At 50.5% G+C, this 23,129-nt stretch overlaps 1 protein-coding gene across 1 annotated transcript in view; it reads left to right on the top strand.

The window, feature by feature from the left end:
• STK24 (serine/threonine kinase 24) overlaps positions 1-23,129 on the top strand; it is a 61,072-nt gene that overhangs the window by 31,175 nt on the left and 6,768 nt on the right. Inside the window, exons 3-7 of the mRNA XM_007467226.1 lie at positions 4,902-4,958; positions 11,103-11,211; positions 11,508-11,665; positions 19,189-19,374; positions 21,306-21,451. Coding sequence (XP_007467288.1) covers positions 4,902-4,958; positions 11,103-11,211; positions 11,508-11,665; positions 19,189-19,374; positions 21,306-21,451 — 656 coding nt within the window. The remainder of the gene's footprint in view (positions 1-4,901; positions 4,959-11,102; positions 11,212-11,507; positions 11,666-19,188; positions 19,375-21,305; positions 21,452-23,129) is intronic.

The following is a 23,129-nucleotide window of genomic DNA, read 5'->3' as shown; positions in this document are numbered from 1 at the left end:
CACTCTGCCTGTGTTTAGTACCCCGAGCTTCGCAAAGTGCTTTCACATTCATTAGCTCATTTTCTTGTCAGGTGAACCGTGAAGTTAGAGATACAGATTATTGCCATTTTTTTCTGGCTGAGGCACTCCAAGCTTAGGTGTCTCTCAGTGAGTTAGTGATGGTCTCCTAGCTGGAGGCTGCAGGGTATAACAACTGGCTTTGCCAAGGGGAGGAGAGAATTAACCGGTCAGCACTTCTGTGTAGTAGCACTTCAGGCTTAGGGACATTGACTGGGCAGTTCAGTGGTTTTCAGCGGGGGCGACTTTGGCCCCCAGAGGCCACGGCTGGTGTCTGGCCCTGAGGACTGGGGATGTGCTACTGGCCTCTAGTGGGCGGAGGCCAGGGATGCTGCCCAGCGCCCTACAATGCACAGGGCAGCCCTGCAACAGAGGTTATCCATCCTCAAGTGCCGGTGGTGCCGCAGAGGAGAAACCCTGACGGAGCTGCGGGGAGCGCTTGGCCTGCAGCCCTCAGAGCCCATCTTTACTTTCCTGAGCTGGTCCATTTACTCCCTTCTGAATGTTTCTTCTTTGGGGGTGGGTGGTAGAAATTATTACTTGGGATGGTGACTGGTGGCAGATTTAAAAGGCCTCTTCTGCCTGTGTTGAATGAGCGTCCTGCACTGGAGGTGCTGCGCGGGGGCCAGCTGACGCGGCGCAGGTCCTGTGTGCACCGCAGGGCTCCACTCATCCTGAGACCCGGCCTCCGCTCTGCCCCTGGTTTTCATGACGTCTGCAGCATCTCTGTCCCAGTCAGCGTGTGAGGCAGGCAGAGCTTGTTCTCAGTACCCTTCCCTTTCGGTCAGAAAGAGGAACCGGCCGCTGAGGGTTAGAGTTGGAGAATTCTAGCCAGGACAGGGTGGAGCCAAGCAGACCCAATAGCCTTGGACTCATTGGGACCGTGGGAGAGTCAGCCTAGAGAAGGGGAAGGCTTGAGTCCAGCGCAATGCAGCCGTGGAGTAGGAGAATGCGGGGGGCTGAGCAAGGGAGTAGTGGGGTCACCCGTGGGAATGGGAGGTTGCGGTGAATGGAGGGCACTGCTGGTGGGGCCAGTCTTGGGCGGAGGGTGAGCCGGGCTGCCTCCCCTGAGGCAGGGACAGTGAGGACAGAGCATGGGCCTGGAGCACGGAGGAGGGAGAGGGTCACCCCGCATGCTGTCCTCAGAGGCCGGCGGGCGGCACACCTGGCAGCGGGAGCAGCTGTGCAGAAGCCTGCGGGCCTTGGAGCTGGGCGCAGAGAGAAGCTGGAGGTGAGAGGAGCAGGCAGGTGGGCCGGTGCTTGCCAAGGGCTGGTCCGCCAAGCCACAGAGTTGGGAATTCGTACTGGAATTTGGTAGAAGCTGTCAGCTGTTTTAAAACCAGCGATGGTTTTGCATTAGAGAAGGGAGAGTGACCCTCGCTGCGTGAAGGACCTGTGGATACCTTTGTCAGCCGGTCCTCTGCCGCCTCCCCCAGGACCCCCTGTCGGTGGAGGGCATTCATTGCCCGTGTCCATTTGAGCGAGGCCGCCTGTGCCCCGCCTTCCAGCCTTGCCCCGCCCCCCAGCCCAGCCCCTCTCCCCGCCGCGCAGGCGCCGTTTGTTCGCGGCTCCTGGCCTCTTCCCTGCACACCTCGAGGGCTGAGTAAGAGCGAGAGCCGGCCCTGGTGCCCTCCGGTGACTTTTGGGAGGAAGTGTGACGTGTTTATCAACAGGCCACAGGGTGGACGGTTCTCTGGCCCGCCCCTCGCCCTCCACGTTAGGTTCTTGCTGCTTCACTCCTGCCCTACCTGCTGGCTGGCCGCACTTGACCCCCTCGTTGCCTCCCTCCACACCCGCCCCAGTGCCAACTCATCCTTCGGTTCACCTTAAAAGGCAGCTGGTTCCGCCTCTGTGACCCGGCAGGTCCTGCTGTCCCCTCGCTTGGGGCCCACTCCTGGGAGCTCTGACTCACCAGTCGTTGGAGGTCTGGCCTCCGCCTTAGAGACGGGCTCCCCACGGGGACCGGCTGCGGGGAGCACAGAGCCGGTGAGGTCGCTGACCCCTCGTCCCCAGGGCTTTCCCCCACTCTCTTGCTGGCTCGGCGGCCGAGGTGAGCGGCACACCCCGTGGGGTGGGAAGGCAGGTTCAGCTGAGAGGTGGGACCAGTGGAACCTTTCTTGACGCAGTTTCCATTCCCAGACTGGTGGAACTGGGGAGAAAAGCACCTGGGTCCTAGGACCTGACCAAGTATTTAAAAAGCAGTGGCCTGAATGAAGGACCTAGTGCTGTTTTCCTGAGTGCCCCCCAGATCTGGCGGACCTCGTGTTGGGTAGCGTTCAGGCCCTGGCCTGTCTGGTACCAGGAACGAGCTGGATGAACAGAGAAGCGGGGCTGGTCTTTTTTACTGCATCTTCCTCTCCAGGAAGGTACAGTGAAGTCTCGGGCTTTATAAAGCCTTTCAGCTGGGGGCACCTGGTTTGCCAGGTGTTCCGCTGTTGCTGAAGCGCCCCTGAGGGTTACGGGAGAACAGGTCACTTTGTCCCCTGTCATGACTCCCTGAAAGGAGAGCGAGCCGTGCAAAGGGTTGTTTTGCTCCCTTGGTAGGTAGTGGGTAGCTGGAGCTTTGGAACGGAGGATGAGGCGTGGTTGCCTGTCTCGCTGCTTCCGGAAGCTGCGAGGTGACCCTGAACCATCCGAGTCAGCACAGACTGTTTCCCAGGGTGTCCTGTTCCTCTGCCCCAGCTCCCCACAGATGCAGATGTGGGGTGGGGGAGCCTGCCTGCCAGAGCTGATCTCGTTGTAGGGAACTCACCCTCAACACCCACAAAGTAAAAGGGATGGGAGCTGGGCCAGACGGTGCCGTAGAAAAGAGAATGAGAGTAGAAACGTAAACTCCCAAGTTCCTTATAGAAAAACCATTTAGCTTGACTGTGCTGTCAAAAATGGTGTCGGCCGTTCCCCGCAGTAGTTGCTTCCTCGCTCTCCAACAAGGTGCTTTTGGGGTGTCTAGAGGGAGTAGCACGGACCTTTTCCAGGAGCGGGTGTTCGGGAAGTTCTGGCGTGGGGAAGACTTGGGCGTATCTGTGAAATAAAGGAGGGCTGGAGAATGCTCTCTTTGCTGGGAAGTTCTCTTGAAATCAGAAGCAGGGGGTGATGGAGCCTGCTCAAGGCTGGTGCCCGTGACTGGATGAATACTGAGTAAATGTTTGTGTCTATCAGGTAGACCCCAAACACATCAGGTAAGGTTTCCGTGCCTTTTCCAGTCTAGACTGGAATTGTTTTCATCATATCAGGAGTCAAGGGCTTTTAAAGACTTGAGAAGGTGTTCCACATACAGTAAAACTTGGGCTGTTTCTTTATAATATCACAGACTTGAGTCCAGATGTCAGGATTTATTTTAAATTTTTTTTTAATTTTCTTTTAAAATTCTTTAAAAATTTAATTAATTAATTAATTTTTTAATTTTAAATTTTAAAAGAAACTTACTTTACAAGTGTAGTGCAGGCATGAGTGGCCTCCCTGAAGTGAACATGCAGTCAGCATGCCCTTTCTCCGCTACAGGTGCCACAGGCCGCCTTTCCTGGGCTTGAGCGTGCCAGGCGCTGCCCCCAGCCACTTAGCTTGCTGTTGGTGGGAAACACAGACAAGCAAATCTAAGTGAAGATCAGACCAAAGTTGCTGAAGTCGGGGGAGGGGAGGGGAGCTGGTGAGGGTTTTCCTGATTGAGGAAACTGCGACTCAGTCCAGAAGAGCAAATCTTTCAGCATCGATAGAGCCAGGGAGCAGCGAGGATGGGGCCTGGCGAGGGCCCTGCTTGCTCTGAAGAGCTGGGGCTCAGCTCCATCCTGAAGGTACCAAAGGGCCTAGGAAGGGTTTTGTTTGCTTTTCTTCTTTTTGATGCACTTGAAAGCAACCGGAGAGTGCCGCGTTAGCAGGGAAGCAGCCTGGCGCTGCTCCGAGGCTGTGGACCGGGCACCGCAGGCCGTGGCAGGTCACCGCGCCCCCCAGCCTTCAAGCTTGCCTGCTGTGGCGCGGGCACTCACTCAGCCAGGCGCCCATTCAGAGGCTTCAGAGCAAGTAATTGCCAGGTCTGCAGGCTGTGAGCCGGGGTCTGGCTCAGCCCCAGGCCCTGTGCTCCTGACCCCGCACCGGTGTGCCCTCATCCCCCGGGAGGGCTGCGTGGGTGTTTGCTAGCTTGTTGGCTTTCAAGGGAGTAGCACTTTGGGATTTGTGTTTGAAAAGAACCCTGGAAGCCATGGGTGCTGCGGGGCTTCAGGAGAGACTGACGGAAGAGCCGCAAGACACGGAGAATGGTGAGGGGGCTGGAGGACGGGGGCAAGGCTCAGGCCCCTCTGCTCTCCTGGATATCCCGGAGCGGGGGGGCCGGGGGGGGGTGGCAGCCTTCAGGGTGGCCGCCCAGCTCCGGAGCAAGACAGTGGGTGACAGGCCGCACCAGCCATGCCACCTGCCCTCTGCGCATCTCAGAGCTGCAGGCGGGGGTGGGGTGGGGGGAAGTGGCCTGTCCCCAGGGCTGTACTCCAGTCGCCTCCTGTCTGATGCTCAGGGCGGGATGGGAGTGCATGGTACTGGCCTTGGGGACTGGTTCCCAAACCCTTCTGTGCCAGAGGATCACCCACTGAAGTTGTGTGAAAACAGGCGCGCCCCTCGGAGCCCTGGTGCAGTAGCTGTGGAGCGCACTGCCGGGGGGGTCTGGTGCGGAGCCCCTCCAGCACAGTGCAGGCTTCCCACCCAGTTCTCACTCGGACGCACTTTTCTCGCTGTTGTGTATTTATAAAGTTTTCTAGTTCCAAAATGACAGAGCAAAATACCCTTAGATTATTTAAAACAATCTTTTCTGCTTTTATTAAAAAAATAATTTGCCTCTCTTTTTGTTTTTTCTGTAGGACACTAAATTATGGATAATAATGGAATATCTTGGTGGAGGCTCCGCACTGGACCTAGTAAGTATCATGTTGGATGTCTCAGTCAGTCTTGCTTGTAAAGATAATTCTGTTTACATTTCGGTTTCCCTTTTAAGTTGCATGAAGAAAGGACCAAACTATACCTTATAATAGGGATTTCTGCTTCTGATACGTTACTGTAAATTATAGATCTTTTTTTTTCTAACATCTTTATTGGAGTATAATTGCTTTACAGTGGTGTGTTAGTTTCTGCTGTATAACAAAGTGAATCAGCTATACATATACACATATCTCCTCCCTCTTGCATCTCCCTCCCACCGTCCCTATCCCACCCCTCCAGGCGGTCACAAAGCACGAGCTGATCTCCCTGTGCTATGTGGCTGCTTCCCACTAGCTATCTATTTTACATTTGGTAGTGTGTATATGTCCATGCCACTCTCTCACTTCGTCCCAGCTTACGTCTGCATATAGATCTGCTTTTGAGGACAGTTTTGCTATTTCATGGGAAACCAGTGAATTCATTCCAAGCAGCCATGAAGGATGTTGCCTGCTGTGTCTGACTTAATAACAACAGTTTCTTATTTTCTAAAACTGGTTTTAACTTTTGTGGAGCTGGCACCCCATCATTGTTTCATGTTTCAGATGGTAACTTCGCTTCTAAAATATGTGTGGAACATTTTCATTTATGATTAATCAGAACTAGAATTTTTAAAAATAAAAATTTGATTTCAGAGGTAAGAGACGGGCACAGTATCACAAATGGGAGCAGCCGTTGGGCCAAGCAGGAACGCATGTTTCTGTTTACTGGATGCACATGCAGAGAGGCCTTGCTGCGCTCACAGTGTGGCTGTGGTGGAGCTGGACCCCTGCCAGTGGTGGTGTCTCCTACCTGGTCTGAACCTAGGTGTCCAGCCCACACACATGGTAGAGGCAGCTCCAGTGTAGGATGACCTCAAAGTCACAGTCTGTAACTCCCCTCTTGTGGTAAAACATGGTTACATGTTGGCCTCTGATGAGATGCTCAGAAATATCGAGTAAATCATGAGCATTACTTAAGTCGTCCTTGAAACACAATATATGCGAAACAAATTTTAAAAAATCTCACACAGTTGTTTAGCCCCTGACATTTCATCCCCCTGTGGTTATGCGGTGAAATCAACGGATCAGCACTCTTACCCTGCCCGTCCTGTAAATGCTGGGCTTTTGGGTGAGTGCTGATTTCCAAGTCAGGCCTGATCTATCATTTTAGTGTTAGAGCGTGGGTTCTGCTTGCTAGACGGTTGTCAGGGTGGTAGGTCTGCAGTTTTCACTGGTCTCACAGCTGAAGGAAGCTAGTGTTTTTTGGTGGTTACAGTTTACACAGATTTTTATTCACTAAGAAAAGAAATACGCTTTGGTTAAAAGGAGTTTACTTTCTCACAGTAATAGTAACAATTAGTATTTTGGGGGGAAGGTAAAACCTCTAGAAATGTGTGTATCTCTGAAAGGCTTATGTACCCAATTTAAGAAAAAAATCACATAATGTTATAAACTGTAAAAGCAATTGGTCAAAAGGGGAAAGTTCAGGGAAAAAATTTAATATGGTATAAACCATATTAAATAATTTATGGTATAAATAAATATGATATTAAAATGGAGAAAGTAGCAAAACAGCTGGATAAATTTTATGACTTTCTTTGCTTTTCTGTAAATACATATGGCACAAAGAGCTTTTCATTTTTTATTATTTTTTTTTCACTCCTTTGGGAAATACTACAGAAATGTAGAAAATTGCCTCATTTTGTATAATTAGATTTACTATTATCTTAAGTGAATTTCATTTGTGGCATGTATAAAATGATTTGTGGGGACTCTTCCAACATTGAGTCCTTCAGAACAGCAATTCTAGTCTCTAAATGCTTTAGTTTATTCATTCTTAATGCCACAATAATTTATTTAGTGGTAACTTTCTTTGGAGCTTTGAAGTCTGTGAAATTTTAGACATTACAGTTGGAAGGAAGTGTCGAATTCTCCACTTATTAACTAAAATCCCATATGGTGCGAGTCCCAGCAAACTGTCGTCCATCTTCCACATCAGGGGCTCTGGTGACAAGAACCAGGCATCCCTTTTTGAATGTCCCCAAATCGTCTCATTTTACTCGAAGCAACGGAAGTACTCAGCAGTTAGGTGTGCCAGCTAGCAGATAGAGCTGGACATTGGACCTTGTTGTAACCAGCTGCAAAGCCCTGACCCCGCGCGCTCCTTTCCCTCCCTCTGACTTTGTCGTGTCTTTCTTCATCTCTTATCCCTTTTCTGTTGGCCTGACCCCAGTCCTCAAAGAAGATGCACTTTAATAATGGGATACAAGAGTTTTTTGAATGTTGAAGATTATTAAGATTATTTTGAGAGTGTCTATTAAATGTTTACACAAGATTCTAAAAACCAGAGTATTGTTGCATATGAAGGTTTGTTACCAGGTACCTGAATATATGGATTTGGGGCATTTCTTAGAAAAATCCCACCTTGCTTTTGTTTTTGTTTTGCGGTTCGCAGGCCTCTCACTATTGTGGCCTCTCCCGTTGCGGAGCACAGGCTCCGGACGCGCAGGCTCAGCGGCCATGGCTCACGGGCCCAGCCGCTCCACGGCATGTGGGATCTTCCCGGACCGGGGCACGAACCCGTGTCCCCTACATCGGCAGGCAGACTCTCAACCACTGTGCCACCAGGGAAGCCCCCACCTTGCTTTTGTTTAATATCTCTGTTAAGAGGCACGGTGCTGATATATTTGTATGTCTTTGGAGCAGCCCCTGTATATGAAGCATGCGGAGGGAAGGATGACGGTGTCTTGTTCAAGGGCAGGGCTCTGCCATTTCCCAGAGCACGAAGATCTCGCCGGCTCTCTCCTCACTCTAGATTCATCCTTTCTCTTCATGCACTGGGGCTGCTATAATGAAATACTATAGACTTGGTGGCTTTTTTCACTCTGCATTTTAGTTGTCGTGCCTTTTTACTTAGGCTGTGAGACATTAGTTTAATTCCCCGCATTGAGTCTTAATAACACCTTAGCCTGGGCAGGAAGATGGTGCCTTCCTTCACCTAGGATTGCCTTGTGAGCATGTGTGATAGTTAATTTTTTTCGGCTTTCTCTTCATTCTGGAATTGAGCTTCCAAGTAGGGGCAGACAGTTGATTATATCGCATGTGGGAAAGTGCTACAAGGAAAATAAAGCAGCATGAGGTGAATTGGGAGAAGGGGAATGAGGATAGCAACAGAGGGCCTGAGACCAAAAGATTTTTCACTGACTAAAGGATGAGTCAGTATTATAGGAGAATCTAAGGGGCAACCGTGGAATCTTAATTAAGAAGGAACTAGGCTACATAAATTGGTCACTCAGTCAGGCAGAGATGTTTGACAAACTTAAAAATGAATATGCCACATGAATTTTAAAAAATGAGATGACATATTCATTTATGTTTAGGCCAAGCTGCTGTTGTGGTGGTCTCCTAACAGTGTCTCACACGAGATGGAACTTTCCCTCCCACACGTGGGCTCAGTGGTCTCCGGGCCCTGCAGGGGTGGGTGGCTTCCTGTGGTCTTGAGTCCTTGTCTCCTCTGGCTGCCGGCGTTTCAAAGCCCAGACCAGGAAGGGGCACTTCTGCAAGTATTCCTTTGGCAAGAACTCAGTCATGTGGCCAGACTTGCTGCTGCAGAGGCCGGCAGGTACGGTCTCTAGTTGGGTGGCCGCGTGCAGGCCGAGAGTATTACAGAGGAAGAGGGGAAAACAGGTTTGGGAGGGGGAATTAGAGGAGGAGCGGAGTCTACATGTTATTTTTCCTCTGAGTCTTTTTTTTAATAGAGATTATTTGAAGATTCCACAGTCTTCTTAATGAAGAGACTGCTTAGGAATGTTAGTGGTGGAGCATGTGAGTACCCACCAGCCAGGAGCTCTGTGCTCTAGGGAACAACTGAATACCCTTTACAGTGGATTTTGACACATTGAAGGATCTCCCTGCTCTGTAAATAGAGTCTCTCTCTTCCTGCCCCCACTTATGAATCATTGGTGGGTGGTGTTCAGGCCAGATTTAAAAGGGCATAACCATATATACGTATCAGTTGGAGAGCCAGCTCTTAAATGGTCCAGCAGAAGATGTTTCAGTTCGTGTTCCTCAGTCTTCTCTCTCCTTGGTGATGACTCCAGGCTGCACCGCCGTTTCTTTCCAGACACTTGATCACAGGAGGGCGGAGGTGGGTAAGTCCAAGTCCAGCCAGACATTCCTGGCTGTCTGCCTGGGTGAAAACCTGCTGCAGGAGGGGATGGAAGCCCCGCTCTGGGAGAGCATTTTGAACGGTGGGGTTAGCCTTCTGCGGTCTGCTCTTATGCCCCGGGGCATGAGAGCAAATTCGCCAGTGTCTCTGCCTCCTTCCTCTTTTTCCCCAGGCTATGAGAAAAGTGCATTTTCCTCATTTTGAGTATTAAAATTCCCCCACTCTGTGAACTCAGAAGTAGATGTGGAGCCGGCAGATAAGGCAGGGTTTCCGGATTGTGTGCTTAGGAACAGTTGTTTCGATGTGTTTCTTGAGAACAAGACTCTGGGTCAGACAACTTGGGGAGGAATTAGGTTCCGTGGAACAGAGTGCGCAGTGGGCCGCCCTGGTCTGCGGCTGTCGCGGGCGGGATCCTAGTTAGGACTTGGAGGACTTCCTGGGGGACTAGTTACCTGTCAGTGTGACTTCTCTGCGTCTGTAGCACACCGTGAAACGAAAAGCAAGGAGCCTCCCTTCCACCCGGGTTCTGAGTGTGAGAATGTGGCTTGAGCACGGGGGCCCCACTGCCAGACAGGCCAGAGTCCCAGAGAGGTAGCCCCGACTTCAAGAAACACCCCCTTCCTCCCGGGCTTCGTGGATTTTCATGGATCAGGTTGGGCCTGTGACCAGCTCTCTGGATGGACCAGAAAGCGGGGCAGCTGCAATCACGCTCTTATGAAGTGAGAAGGGGGTTCTCTGTGCCCCGACCTGGGTCCAGAAACGATCAGCTGTTCCACCACCACCATCCCACTGAAGGCCCTGAGACAGCAGGACTTGTCTGTCCGAGAAAATATACGTGTCCGTCGGAACGCTACCTCAGAAGGCGTGTCTTGGTTTCCATTCCCTTTGGTTTAAAGCAAATCTATCTCTTTTGAACCTACTCGGTGAGCATTGTGGAATTGTGTCGTCCCGTTGACTTGCATGTGTGAATTTGGGTTATGGTGGAATTCACTGTCAAGTCTGAAAACGTAATACCGAACATCATCATTCAGATGAAAAATTAAATTGTTAGAATTCTGCCCCTGTCTCTGATGCTTCCACTGTTAGTTCTTCGGGTGGAGTGTTAGGTGGTTTTGCTGAGGTAGTTATGCGATTGGTTGTGGTTGAGTTCCCTGCTGTACAGGTGATGGTAGGCTTACTGTCCAGTTTGAACTGAGCTCTAGAACTTGTCTGAGTTTCTTTCTTTTAGGGGGGTTGTGTGTACCTGACTTGTCTGCCTTACATCTTTGTATAACTAACAACAGTGAGGAGTCAGTGTCAATTCCTTCGTGTTTCCTTGAAAAATTTATCCTCAGGCGATTATTATGTCATTTGGGGTAATATACTAACTAATGTTTTTATTACGTAACATACGTGTGTATATATATTATATCACAAAAAAAATTCAATCATGAGGGATTGAGCTCTTTTCCGCTCTCTTCCCCCAAGTTTTAAAATTCAGATTTAAAAACTTCTGGTGCAGGGGTAGCCTCAGAAAGCAGTCAGCTCCCAGGCCTTCTCTTTTTGACTACTTGTGTTTCGATAACCGTTACCTCTGTTAGGACAGAGCCAGGCTGCTCTGTCCCCTCCCTGGCAAGCACTGCGAGGTGCTGGGCTTTCGCTTTCTGGACTGTCATCCCTCCCAGCTCAGCCGGCAGGCATGGCAGGCTGACCACGGCCTTTCTCATTGGCCTGACTTCGATTCTCAGCCAGCTTTGCTTCATTCAGCAAAGTCATTTTCCCCGGTTCTTTGTGGGTTTTTTTTTAAAGGGCCGTGTAATTAGGTTTTAATTCTGTTTTGGAGTGCAGAAGATTTCAGGTTTGATTATTCTCGTCCATTTAACATTGACTCTGTTCTATCATCTCACACTTTTTCATCTAATCATTTAAGTAACTTTAATCATTTTTTTTCTTGTTAGTTAGAACCTGGCCCTTTAGATGAAACCCAGATTGCTACTATATTAAGAGAAATACTGAAAGGACTTGATTATTTGCATTCGGAGAAGAAAATTCATAGAGATATTAAAGGTGAGAAAACATCTTGTTTATATTTCTTTGAAATACCCAAGGCGAGGAAGGAGTGTTAGCTGTAGAGTTTTAACTGTGCTTCTCTTCTCAAGGGAAGTTGCCCTGTGGGTATGCCTTCGACATGCCTGGGTAGGTGGGCCGGGCCATGAGGGGGTCTCACCAGAAGCACAGCCCTGGTCCCTGTTCTTGTCGAGCGCGTGATGGTGCAGGGGCACACGTGTGCCTCTTCCCAAATGGTAGCGGGCGGAACTCTCCAGCAGATGACGGCAGGAGACGTCTTTGGTTCTATTTTACAGCTGCCAACGTCCTGCTCTCTGAACATGGAGAGGTGAAGCTGGCGGATTTTGGAGTGGCGGGCCAGCTGACAGACACCCAGATAAAGAGAAACACCTTCGTGGGCACCCCTTTCTGGATGGCGCCAGAAGTCATCAAGCAGTCGGCCTACGACTCAAAGGTGAGGGCGGCGCCTTGGCTGTGGCCAGAGGAGCCTGAGGAGTGGGGGAGGGCAGAGGGCCTTGGACAGAACTCTGAACACTATTTAGGGGTCGAGGGCAGAAAGGATCCCACAGGAGAAATGGAGAGTCCACAGAACTGGAAGGCCAGCACCTGGGCAGAAGAGCGCTCTCCGGGCTGCTGCACACCCTCCTGTCCTCTCATTTAGATGCCCCCCGTGCTGGGATCATGTCCTCGGAGGCTCCTTAGCAACAAGAGGCAAAACCGTGATTCCCTTTTCCAGCCTCCTTTACCCGTCATGTGATGCACTCTCCCAGTTTTTCCTGTCTTCTTTCTTCCCCGTTGCCCTTCAACTTTCTAAAACTGTTTAATATAGACTCAAAAAGCCCAGAACCCCTGCCTCCTAGACCTCATTTCACTCTCACGTCCCACACCGACTCTGTGTCGGTCGCCTGAATGCAGTGAGATCTCCACATGGGCCACAGAGAATAGGCTTCTCTAAACCGGTATTTCTAGGCAAACAAATATTTGACTCAGATACACTGACATGCCAAACACCATTTCTTCTCTTTAAGTGGAACTCTTCTCAGTACCTGGCAGATCCCCACCTTGTGAAGCATTGCACATGGAGTGTAAGGGTAGCTTTTCCTGGGGACGTAAGCTCGGTGTGGTGAGCTGTTGTGTTGGTGCTGGAAGTTGCTGGGGTGCGTGTCCATCGCGACAGAGGTGGACCTGGCCCTCTCACTGTTGAGTTGTAATGGTGGCCGTGACTCCCATAGGCGTCCTCGTGGCCTTGGTAGCCAATGGCCAATAAGTGACGATTAGGTTTTCAACCCTCAAGATAGCAGAGCTGTCTCGTCCCTGGTGTGTCTGTTGCCTGTGAGCGCCTTGGCCCTGGGCTGGGTTTACCTCCATAGCTACTTCTGATCTCAGCAGCAGCTTTTGCTGTTGTCCCTTTTCCTGGGGTCGTATCGTCTGAAGACTCAACAGGAACTTAGGTGTTCGGTTCATTCTCTTTTTTTTAAGCTGAGGCCCACTTATCAAAGTTCTCAGGTCTAGATTTTGGCAGGGCTGGGGCTGGAATCCAAGTTTCTTAACTCATCTGATTACACCCCACTGATGCTTCTCTTCTTTTCCTTTCTGGTCAGTGAGCTGGTCAGCCGTGGCCCCTGTGTCTCAGGATTCAGGTCTTCCCTTTTCAGTGTTACTCACCACTGCTCACCTTACACTTCCTCAAGAATTGTCCGGGCTGCCTGAGACCTTTCTTCCTGGGCAGGACGTTTCCCCACCTTTCTTCCTGGGCAGGGCCGTCCCTGGGTGTTTGCTGAAGGTGGCCTCTGCACTGTAGCGATCCCATGGCATCGTGAAGCTTTGTCACCTTTTCCCTGGAGCTGTCGAGATCAAAATGCTCTTGTGTGATCAGTAGATGCTGCGGTGTTTTTTTAGGCAGATTGAAAGACACTGTCGCAAACTTACAGGGAATGGCACGCTTGGCTGGGGAGCTTAAGAAAGCGTGTCGCATTTCGTGCAAACCCTTTCCTCCCTTACCTTTTACTCTGGCTTATGGCAAAAGCCAGTTCTTTCGTTTGCTTGGATCAGACCCAACAACTCTTAGCTGGAACTCATTGTGAAGATGTTTGTGAAATTCTCTTCCCAGGTTTGTTGACGCAGGAGGTGTGGGAAGTGCAGATAAGGTTCAGGGCCCGAGTCCTGAGGTTTGTCAGGAAAGGCTGCCAGAGGCTGGGGCCTGAGGGTGGGGGGATGTGCCCCTGGACTGGCAGCTCTTGTCTGGAGCAGTGCCTGACAAAAGACCTGTTTCCAGTGACTGCCCCTGTCTGAGGCTCGTCTGGCAGGGCGGTTAGGCTCTTTGACGGGCACCTCTGCTCTCCTGATACACAGACTCGGCTTCTTTCCAGTCCCCACTTCTGTCCTTGCATGTATGTCTAGCCAGTTTCCCCACTAGTCTCTGCATAACAGCTCAAGAGCTTGCAGCCCCCGGGTCCCTGGGGAAGCAGGGTGCTCTCAGCAGTTTCATGTTGGGGCACACGTGCTGATTCTCAAAGGCAGGTGGGGTTGGCGTGAGGATGGACTGTACCTGCCTCACCAGCATCCTCATGTCCCTGAACTAAGGGGGGTGTTGGCCTTAAGTCTCGTGTGTACGTCTAGAGCCCTGCTTGACACAGTCATCTCTGGGACCAGTACATTGGGCCCCTTGTCATTTGCCAGGGCTGATGATGCCGACCTCAGCCCTTGGTCTGAGCACAGCATGTCTAAGTCGTGTTGGCCCATATGCCTTAAGAGGCATATTATTTTTAAGGTGACTTGGGGTGGCTTAGTGTAAGGAGTCCCCAGACTGTGGAGATGGGGCCACAGGAGTGAGCTCTGCTCTGCCCCCGGGAAGCCTGTGGGATCAACGCTGGAGCCGGCGTCTTCGGCAGAGAACCTCCATCTTTTCCCCCTTCCTTTGTAAGGATATTAGGATGGTGTGTTAGTGGATGGATTGGAGACTTGGGTGAGAACCTTGTCCCCTTCTCTGTACTCATCCCTCCTGTCCTTGCCGCAGCTGAGCCCAGCGCTGTGCTGAAGATTTACGTCTTCAGTGAGTGAGTGTGACACTGCATGTCGGGCGCCCTGACAGGGAACGGGGTGCAGGGGTGCTGAGAGGAGGTCGGAGTGATCTGGGGAGGGCTCCACAGACGCAGGCTTTTCAGCCCTTCAGGGACGAGGGAAGGACGTTCAGGCCAGGCCCACTGGGGGAGAGGAGAGCCGTTGGCGCTGGAATTGTAGGTTGAGGAGAGGAACGCGGTAGACTTCCTGTTAACGACTCCCGTAGCGGCCGAGGGGCCAGCGTCAGTATTCTCCTGTAAATAACCTTCCCTTTTTTTGGTCTCAAAAGCAGCACATAATCTTTAATCTGGAAAGTACCGGAAAAAATGAGATGAAAAGAAAAGCATCTGTAGGCCTAGTACCCAAGCACAAGCTAAGTTATTTTGGTGTCGAGTCATGTCTGAAATAACTGTTTGCAGTCTAACCATGGTGAAAGATGGAAACAGTGATGTGTTGATGGAAAAAAAAAAGATGAGTGGAAACACAGTGGGATTGGCTGTCAGTTGGAATCTGAAAGGCTAGCCTGTCCACTGGCACGTGACTGGCCCTCCTTTCCCGATGCCAGCCCATGGACTCCCCTGGTCCGTCTTCAGGACCAGGAATTACCCACCTCCTGGCTAATGCGCCCTGGAGGTGGGGGAAGGATGTGAGTGGGAAAAGCATCCAGCTTGGGGACTCATGACAGGTTTTCTCCTAGCATGAAGTGATGGTTGGGCCGTGTATTGCTATGGAATTGCTCATAAATGGTTTTATACCTCTGGATGCCACTTACTAATGTGTTCCTAAATATTGCCTCTAATTAAGCAAATAGTTTCTATTAAATCCATGAGCTATGTTTTTGACTAGTTATAACTGTTAGTTGGGGTTCTCCATGGTTTTTTCCCTCTTCCTCGGTTTTTTTTTTGGCTGTCAGTTGGAATCTGAAAGGCTAGCCTGTCCACTGGCACGTGACTGGCCCTCCTTTCCCGATGCCAGCCCATGGACTCCCCTGGTCCGTCTTCAGGACCAGGAATTACCCACCTCCTGGCTAATGCGCCCTGGAGGTGGGGGAAGGATGTGAGTGGGAAAAGCATCCAGCTTGGGGACTCATGACAGGTTTTCTCCTAGCATGAAGTGATGGTTGGGCCGTGTATTGCTATGGAATTGCTCATAAATGGTTTTATACCTCTGGATGCCACTTACTAATGTGTTCCTAAATATTGCCTCTAATTAAGCAAATAGTTTCTATTAAATCCATGAGCTATGTTTTTGACTAGTTATAACTGTTAGTTGGGGTTCTCCATGGTTTTTTCCCTCTTCCCTTTTTTGTTTTTTTTTTTTTTTTTTTTTTTTTTTTTGGCCACGCTGCGCAGCATGCAGGATCTTAGTTCCCCGACCAGGGATTGAACCCATGCTCCCTGCAGTGGAAGCGCAGATTCTTAACCACTGGACCGCCAGGGAAGTCCCCCTCTTGTGGTTCTTTATACGATATTTGGTATACATGAATTTTTTATGCCACTTAAATTGTATTTTGACTGCAGAGATGTAGCCAGCGTACTTTTACTTAACTTGGTATTGCAAGGATTTGGAGAGTTGTTGTATACTGGTAGCACCCCACTCGCATCCCCTCACCCCTCTTGCTCATCGGTAGCAGATGATTCTGTGTTGTCACTTTTAGGGGAATTCTATACAGAACTAACCACATACGGAGAAAAAAAAATCTGTTCACAAAGAAAAATATCTGCAGTTCAGAGCACCTGCCTTTGTAACTTTGGACTTAGGCTCATTACTGAAAACCTCTGTTTGTTTTCTCTTAGTAGCTAAATTTCCTATCTTTCCCACATGGTGGTAAAACAGCTCTCTTCTTACACCTCAATTTTAATTGCTTTGGAAAATGACTGACCTTTCCCACATACCTTTTATTTTAAAATCCAGACACATGTTCTAAATCTGATGCCATATTTCGTAGATACAGTGATAGAGAATCGTAAGTACAATTGAGTTTGTGTATCAACATCGTTGTTGAGTACTTGGTACTTTAGTAAGTTAATGTGCCATAGCAATGTAATCATTCTTCTAAGGTTTAGCATAAGTAATGCTGCTATTGAATATTTTGGGCAGCCTTTACCATTTTCTAAATATAAAATTTATTTAGGGTAGATTCCTAGAAGTGGAATTAATTGGTTTCAACGAGTGTGGATATTTTTATGGTTTTTGCTGCATAATGCCGAATCGCTTGCCATTTATTCAAGTGCCAGTCAAGGTTTCCAAATTAGTCAGCAGGATGTTAGATGTCTACAGAGGGAGGCTGCAGTCAGGAAGACCTCTCGGGAGCCCCCCACAGGAGTCCCAGGGACAGAGGACAGCTCTGCACTAAGCCAGGGGCAGGAAGGGGACCCAGGGCACCGAGAGGTCAAGAGTGGCACACCTGGCACCTGGTTGATTTAGGAGGATCCAAAGAGAAGTTCAGGGGGCGGGCCGGGCCGAGGCTCGGGCTCCTGGCCTGGCTGCCTGGGGGAGTGACACATGTTTTGTCTTGATGTGGCTCTACTGGTGACCCTCCCAGGGGAAGAAAGTGAGAGCAGTGCCTGTGCCTCTTCTCTGAAGACCTCGGAGGCGCGTTATGGGTGGGGCTGGGAAGGCTGTTACATCAGTCGACTTCAGTTGGTCTGTATTGTCAGACAGGAAGCAGGTGCAGGCCCTTGAATTCTTGCTGCCTGTCAGTTGTCCTGCCCGGAGCCTGATAGCCAGCCCTCAGGTCTCTGAAGGAAACGAGCACAGGCTCATTTCCCGTGATAGGCTGCTAGCAGACACCGTCATTGGCTGGGCTTTCCAGAAACAGAGTGTATTTAAGTGATTACGGGATGCTGGGGGGTCTGGAGGTGCATCCAGCAGGGATCATCTCTATCTACGTGGCCATAAGCCAGATTGTTGTCGAGTGGCAGGCTTAGCAAACAATAGCAGTTGAATGAAATCCAAGAGAGGCAGGCAGCTGTGGAGTTGCACAGACTTGAGAAAGGAACCGCTACCGTGTAGGAGTCCTGTACTCGTCATTTTTGCCTCTGTCCTTGCAACTCGCCCTTTCTCCTTGTACCTGTGCCCTTGCTTCTGTCCTCCTGTGGCCGCCATGGTTACAGATGCTCACTCACTACACCCAGCTTCCTCCTCCTGGGGGTCGGACCCTGGAACACATCACACTTCTGCTGATTTTTAAAGTAGTGCACGTGTAAAAGAAAGCAGAGGAAAGGAAGGTAGGAACATTACTCCCGATACTGGATCTTCCAGATTCATCCCTTTAGTACAAAGTGAGTGCAAAGAGTTTACAACAAGGCTTGCTGTCTGTTATTCCCACCTTCACTGGAACAGAAGGAATAGGAGGTGTGGTGGGCATCGTCCCCACCCACCGCTGCCCAGGGGAGATTGTTGCTAGGACTTCTCGTACGTCCTAGGATTGTGGGAACGTGGCAGGTGAGTCCTCTCTAGGTTGTTAAAGGTTGGGAACGTCTGGGTCCTAGGGTGACCTGCTCAGCGTTCCAGCCTTTCTGTTTCCCTGCCGTGGAGTTGGGAGTGAGGCATGTGTTAGGTTCTGATGTAATTGCCTGGAAGTAGGATGGGTTTGCGGTGCTGTGACGGGGGCAGGGAGGTCGTGTAGGCCGAGTGCAGGAGGCCGTGCCCCTCGCCCCGTTCTTTGCCTGCCTGTGGGGTCCCGCTTCATTTTCAGCTTCTGTCTTCTTTGCTGTAGCTTGGTTTCGGCTTGTGAGAAAGCCTGCCAACCAGAGCGCTTCTCATTCCCAGCACATGGTCAGGGAACCCATTCATCTCTGCACTGAGCAGGTGTGGCCACAGCCTGGGCTGGGCAGGAGGGTTGGGCAGCTGGACAGCGGCTGCCCCGCTCGGCGCCTGATTCTTGCCGACAACGAACATGACCAAGGCTCTAGATGTAACTGACCTGTCACTCAACTGGAAGTGAGGAACTGGAAGAACGCACGCATGGCAGCAGGAAGGAGCCAGAGGAATCTGGAATTTGGGGCCTCTTTCTCCCTTAGGTCAGTGGCACTGGGGAGACTGGGAGTGGGCAGTTCTAGATTAGAAGAGTCTCAGCTGACCTACCAGTCAGAGCAACATATGGGCCTTGCTTGGATCCTGATTCAGATAGACCAGACCATGAGAAGACTTGTTTTGAACAGTTGAGAAAATTTAATTAGTACATGATATTGGCTAATTATTGTTAATTTTAGGTGTTGCTGAAAGCCCCTACGTTGGCAAACTGAAGTACTCGGGGGAAAAAGTCGTGACACCTGTGATTTACTTTGAGCTGTAATGGCGCTAAAACAGCCTGTGTGGTGGATTGTTCACTCTTAAACCCTGTGCTGGGCATGTGCGGATGTCTCAGGTTGATGTTCTCTGTGGGGGTATGGGCATCCTCTCTGAGTCCTGGGTGCCACGTGAAGCATCTTGCACGACCACCCTAGCGTTCGTCCCAGTTTACGGAGGAGGGAGCTGGGCCCCACAGGTTGGGTGTTCTGTCTCAGGTCGCAGGACCAGCTGGAGAGCTGGCGTTGAACCCCGTCTGAGGCCCAGCTTCTGAGCATCGCTGGACAGGGTGGTTCGCAAACATGCTTTGGCCCCCGGACACGCCCTCCCCGCTCACCTCGGGTTCCCTGTTCCCTTGACTCAGGGACCTAAATGAGCGTGGGATGCCTCCCACCCCCAGCAGCAAAGGCAAGAGGGGAAATCGTTAGGAGCCGTCTTCCGTGTCGAGGCAGAAGATGTTCTGTGTGTTAGCATTTCTCCTGGGTGTTGCCTATTTTGAAACGATACCAAAGGCTTATCTTTTCTTATTTTGAGTCAAGAATGGGTATCCTTTTCAAAACCTTAGAAGCACGTTGAGATGCTTTTCCTCTGAAGTTCGTCTCTTTGAATGCTTTGCTGTTGCAGGCAGACATCTGGTCCCTGGGCATAACGGCAATCGAGCTTGCCAAGGGGGAGCCTCCGCATTCCGAGCTGCATCCCATGAAGGTTTTATTCCTCATTCCAAAGAACAACCCCCCGACGCTGGAAGGAAACTACAGCAAACCCCTAAAGGAGTTTGTGGAGGCCTGTTTGAATAAGGAGCCGAGCTTCGTGAGTATTTTGAGATCAGAACGGGCGTCTCCTCCTCTGGGGCCTCATTGGTCTGGATACATCTTACTTGGCATTTCTTTAATCACTATTATCAGCTGCCTTCGTGATTTCATTTATTTTTCTTTTTCTAAATGGGTGTGATTAATTGCTTTGAATTGCAAATTTGTTTTTTATTGTTATTTTATCTTGTAAGGATGAAAAATCTACTTATTTTCTTTCAGATTTTCTAGTATCTCATACCTCATTGAGCTTGAAGACTGTTCTCCTTAATATTATATGTGGAATCATACATGTTTAATATTTATAGTGGAGGGTCAGGCTATTTAGCCGTTTTGGTAACCGCAAAGTCTGGCCTGAAAAACAATGGCTAAATAGGTATTTACAGTAAATGTTTTGAGTTTCTTCTGGGCATGTGTCAGGAAGGAAAAGAGGAATGAGATAGAAATGTACCCCCACCTTGCTTTCTCCTCTTCCTTCTTACTGTCTCTGCTGTTGAGTTGAGTGGGAGAGCCATGTGGCAGTGATGGCAACATGGCTTTAGCCTAGTTTTCTCTCTGAATTAGGACTTCTTAAAAAAAGTTGTCTGTATATCTGGGGTTGCATGGAGCACCACACATCCTTGTTTTGTTTCTGAGTTTTCCAGCAGGGTTAGCCGAAGGTCAGGCTGAAACTTCTGAACCAACCTCCACCCTCCGCCTTTCCCTTATCTAAAAATATGTGGTTAGTTTTACGAGAGCACCATGCTTTTCTAATATGATACCAGTTTTGGTCATGGAATTCAATGAGGAATGCAACGTTTTCTAAGAACCTCCAGGGGATGCAGAGTACACCACTCATTGGGTGCCGGGCGGGATGCTGTTCTTCGTGTCCGTGGGGCTCGGGACGTTGTTATCAGGAGTTTGTTCCGAGCCCCAAGAAGACACACCCACGTGGCTGCACATCTTCCCATTACAAGCGTGTTTGTGGTGTCGGCTTGCTGGCCCAGTGCACACATCTCCACCCCAACCTCTAGCCCAGACGCCCTGAGGAGAGTATGAGATGCTTGGAATTAGACACTCACATGGACGGGAACTGAGAAATGCCTGAAGTGACCCAGGTTTTTCGCAGGCTTGAGTTTGAGAAGCGTGCCTGGCTCTTGTTTAGGAGGTTTTAGTAATTCACAGCAAGTGGGGACACGGTCTGACTCGCGTGATTTTTGTGTTCCCGCCGGCCGCTCCTATTTGGGCTGCGTGGTTTTCTTGGGAAGCGTACTCCCTATAGTTGGGTTTGCCACTCTCAAGGGCAAAGCGAGTGGCCGAGTTCACTGGCTATGCTGAGCCCAGAGCCTGGATGAAGTCCTCACCCCGATCACAAGGAAAAAGGCAGGCCTGGGAAACCAGCATTTCTGAATTGGGAAGGCTGATGCCTAAGAGAACGTGGGTACCCTTTCAGCGTCCAAGGAACGGGTATCTCCTGGCTTTCTTCCAGTTGGATTTAAATTAACATTTATCTATTGTTTGGGAGGATAGAGCCAAACAGTGAGATAGAAAGTTAACAAGGTGATACAGAACATGTTTTCTCTCTTGCCAGCATTAGCAATGAGGATTGAATGATGATCTGTGAAATGCTCTGCAACATTTTCTTTGTAAATGCATTTTTCTGGGGAGGGGGTTCCTGCTTTCATCGGATGGTTGCCTCCAGAATGTTAAGGACCCCATTAGATACCAGATACCTTGTCCGCACTGTGAACGGGATCCCACCCACAGGAGCCAAATGACATTCTTTGACTCAGCCTTAAAGGAAACAGCTTGAAGTAGGGCTCTGTCTTTATGTATCAGCTTGGTTGCTGGGCGTTTTGAGGCAGAAGTCTGTCCTTTGGGGTGGAGTCGAGTAGAATGTAGAGAGCTTGACCTCATGCTTTTTCGCTTTGCTTTGTTTGGTTGGTTTTCCAGAGACCCGCCGCTAAGGAGTTACTGAAGCACAAGTTCATAATCCGCAACGCAAAGAAAACATCCTACTTGACTGAGCTCATCGACAGGTACAAGAGGTGGAAGGCCGAACAGAGCCACGAAGACTCCAGCTCCGAAGACTCGGACACGTAAGTCCACTCGGCCTGAGTCCTGCGGGACATCCGTGACCGGGGGGCGTGTCCCCAGCCCCAGGCCGTGTCTGAGCCCCATTCCGTACTCGATGTGGGCCTGTTCATTCTCATCTCTTGGTTGGGGTGGGTGTTGGGTTTCCTTTTTCTTTTCTTTTTTAAAAATCCAGGCTGATGGTGCTTCTTGTGTTAGTATGGGACTATATTTGGGAGTCTTTGAGTCTCTTTTCGTTGCCAGTGGAGTTTCTCTGAGTAAAATCTGTGACAGAGCTGTGCGTAAAGAACTAGACCTGGTTTCTTCTTCCTTCATTATACATCCTGCTTTTAAAATGCTACTGATCAGGTGAAATGGCTTTAAATATATTTCTAGAAAGATATAAATGAGGGTATTAGTGATTCTGTGTTGTGTTCTGGTATATGCCTGGCGTTGTGAAAGCTCCGTGCCAGGAAGTTACTATAAACTGGTGTCAAGTTAAGCATCTAGGAAATCCATTAGCTAAAGAGATGAATTAGGTCTGGGAGCCATTTGGGTCTGTAGAGGTGGGGAGAGTGGGACCGACTGCTCTGGCATGAAGGAAGAGGGAAGCCGTGAGGGGGGAGGGTCAGGAGTGGAGGTGTTGCAAGTCGGATCCTCGCCTGCAGCCCCTCACACCTCGGCCAGAAGTTCAAGCTGACCCACGGCCCAGGTCCACGTGCCAGGCCAGTGGCATGAGACCCAGAATATTTTTCAAGGTTCCCACGTGATTCCATTGCAGAGTCAGGGGTGAGAACCACAGACTAGGACGTCGCTGAGGTCTTGATGTTGAGCCGTGAGGGTGGTGGGCATGGGGCTGAAGAGACGGGCGGGGAGAGTCCAGACGTTTACCGTGGGTCTGGGTACCTCAGGTGGGGATGGTCCGGCTTCAGCAGTGTCGCGGGTCCACTGAGAAGACAGCAGTGGGGAAGGGGCTGGTCTGGGGAGGCCAGGGCACGGGAAGCTGGGTTTGATGTGGGACACGTTCGGACGTCCAGGAGGATGTGTCCAGTTTAGAGCAGCGTCGAGATTTGGTGTTGAGGCGGGATATCTAGGCACACAATATGGGTTTAAAGCCACCACTCTGTGAACGGTCACTGGAGCCCTGAGAACCTACCTGCGGAGAAGGGCCAGAGGCCGAGGACCAAATGCTGGGAGACACCAGCGTGAAGGAAGAACCTGTGGGCAAGCCAGGTTGGAGGAAATCTGGGCACAGTGAGGCCCCAGGAGTCCAGGGCCTCTGGAGGAGGGTGAGCGCTGGTAGCATTTGCTGCTGAGCCTGCAGGCAGGATGATAAGGAGGGAACAGCGGCTTCTTGTCCAGAGGCGGGCGGGGGGCAGGGGGCCTCAGCCGGGTAGATTTTGGAGTGAGTGGAAGGTAAGAGACGGAGGTGGGGGTGTGGAGTGTAGGTGACGCCTCCAAGCCCTGTGGCTGAAGGCACGGGGCAGCTCTGAGCAAGCAGGACTGTGCGCTCAGGTGGTGGGATGGAGCCAGTGGAGACTGTTCTCCAGGAGAAGAGACGCGGGAGAGACGGTGTGGGTGTGGCAGCTCTATGGGAACCGCGTTCCCACGGGGTCTCTCTTTGTGAGGTCGGAGGTGGGGTCGGCTTCTGCAGCCCAGGAGGGCCTGGAGAGGAGTGGACAGGACCGGAGGCAGGCATGGAGC

The sequence above is a fragment of the Lipotes vexillifer genome, unplaced genomic scaffold, assembly GCF_000442215.2.
Source record: "Lipotes vexillifer unplaced genomic scaffold, Lipotes_vexillifer_v1.1 scaffold291, whole genome shotgun sequence".
Lineage (NCBI taxonomy): Eukaryota > Metazoa > Chordata > Mammalia > Artiodactyla > Lipotidae > Lipotes > Lipotes vexillifer.
Note: the sequence above shows the minus strand (reverse complement) of the source record. Positions and strands in the feature narration are given on the sequence as shown.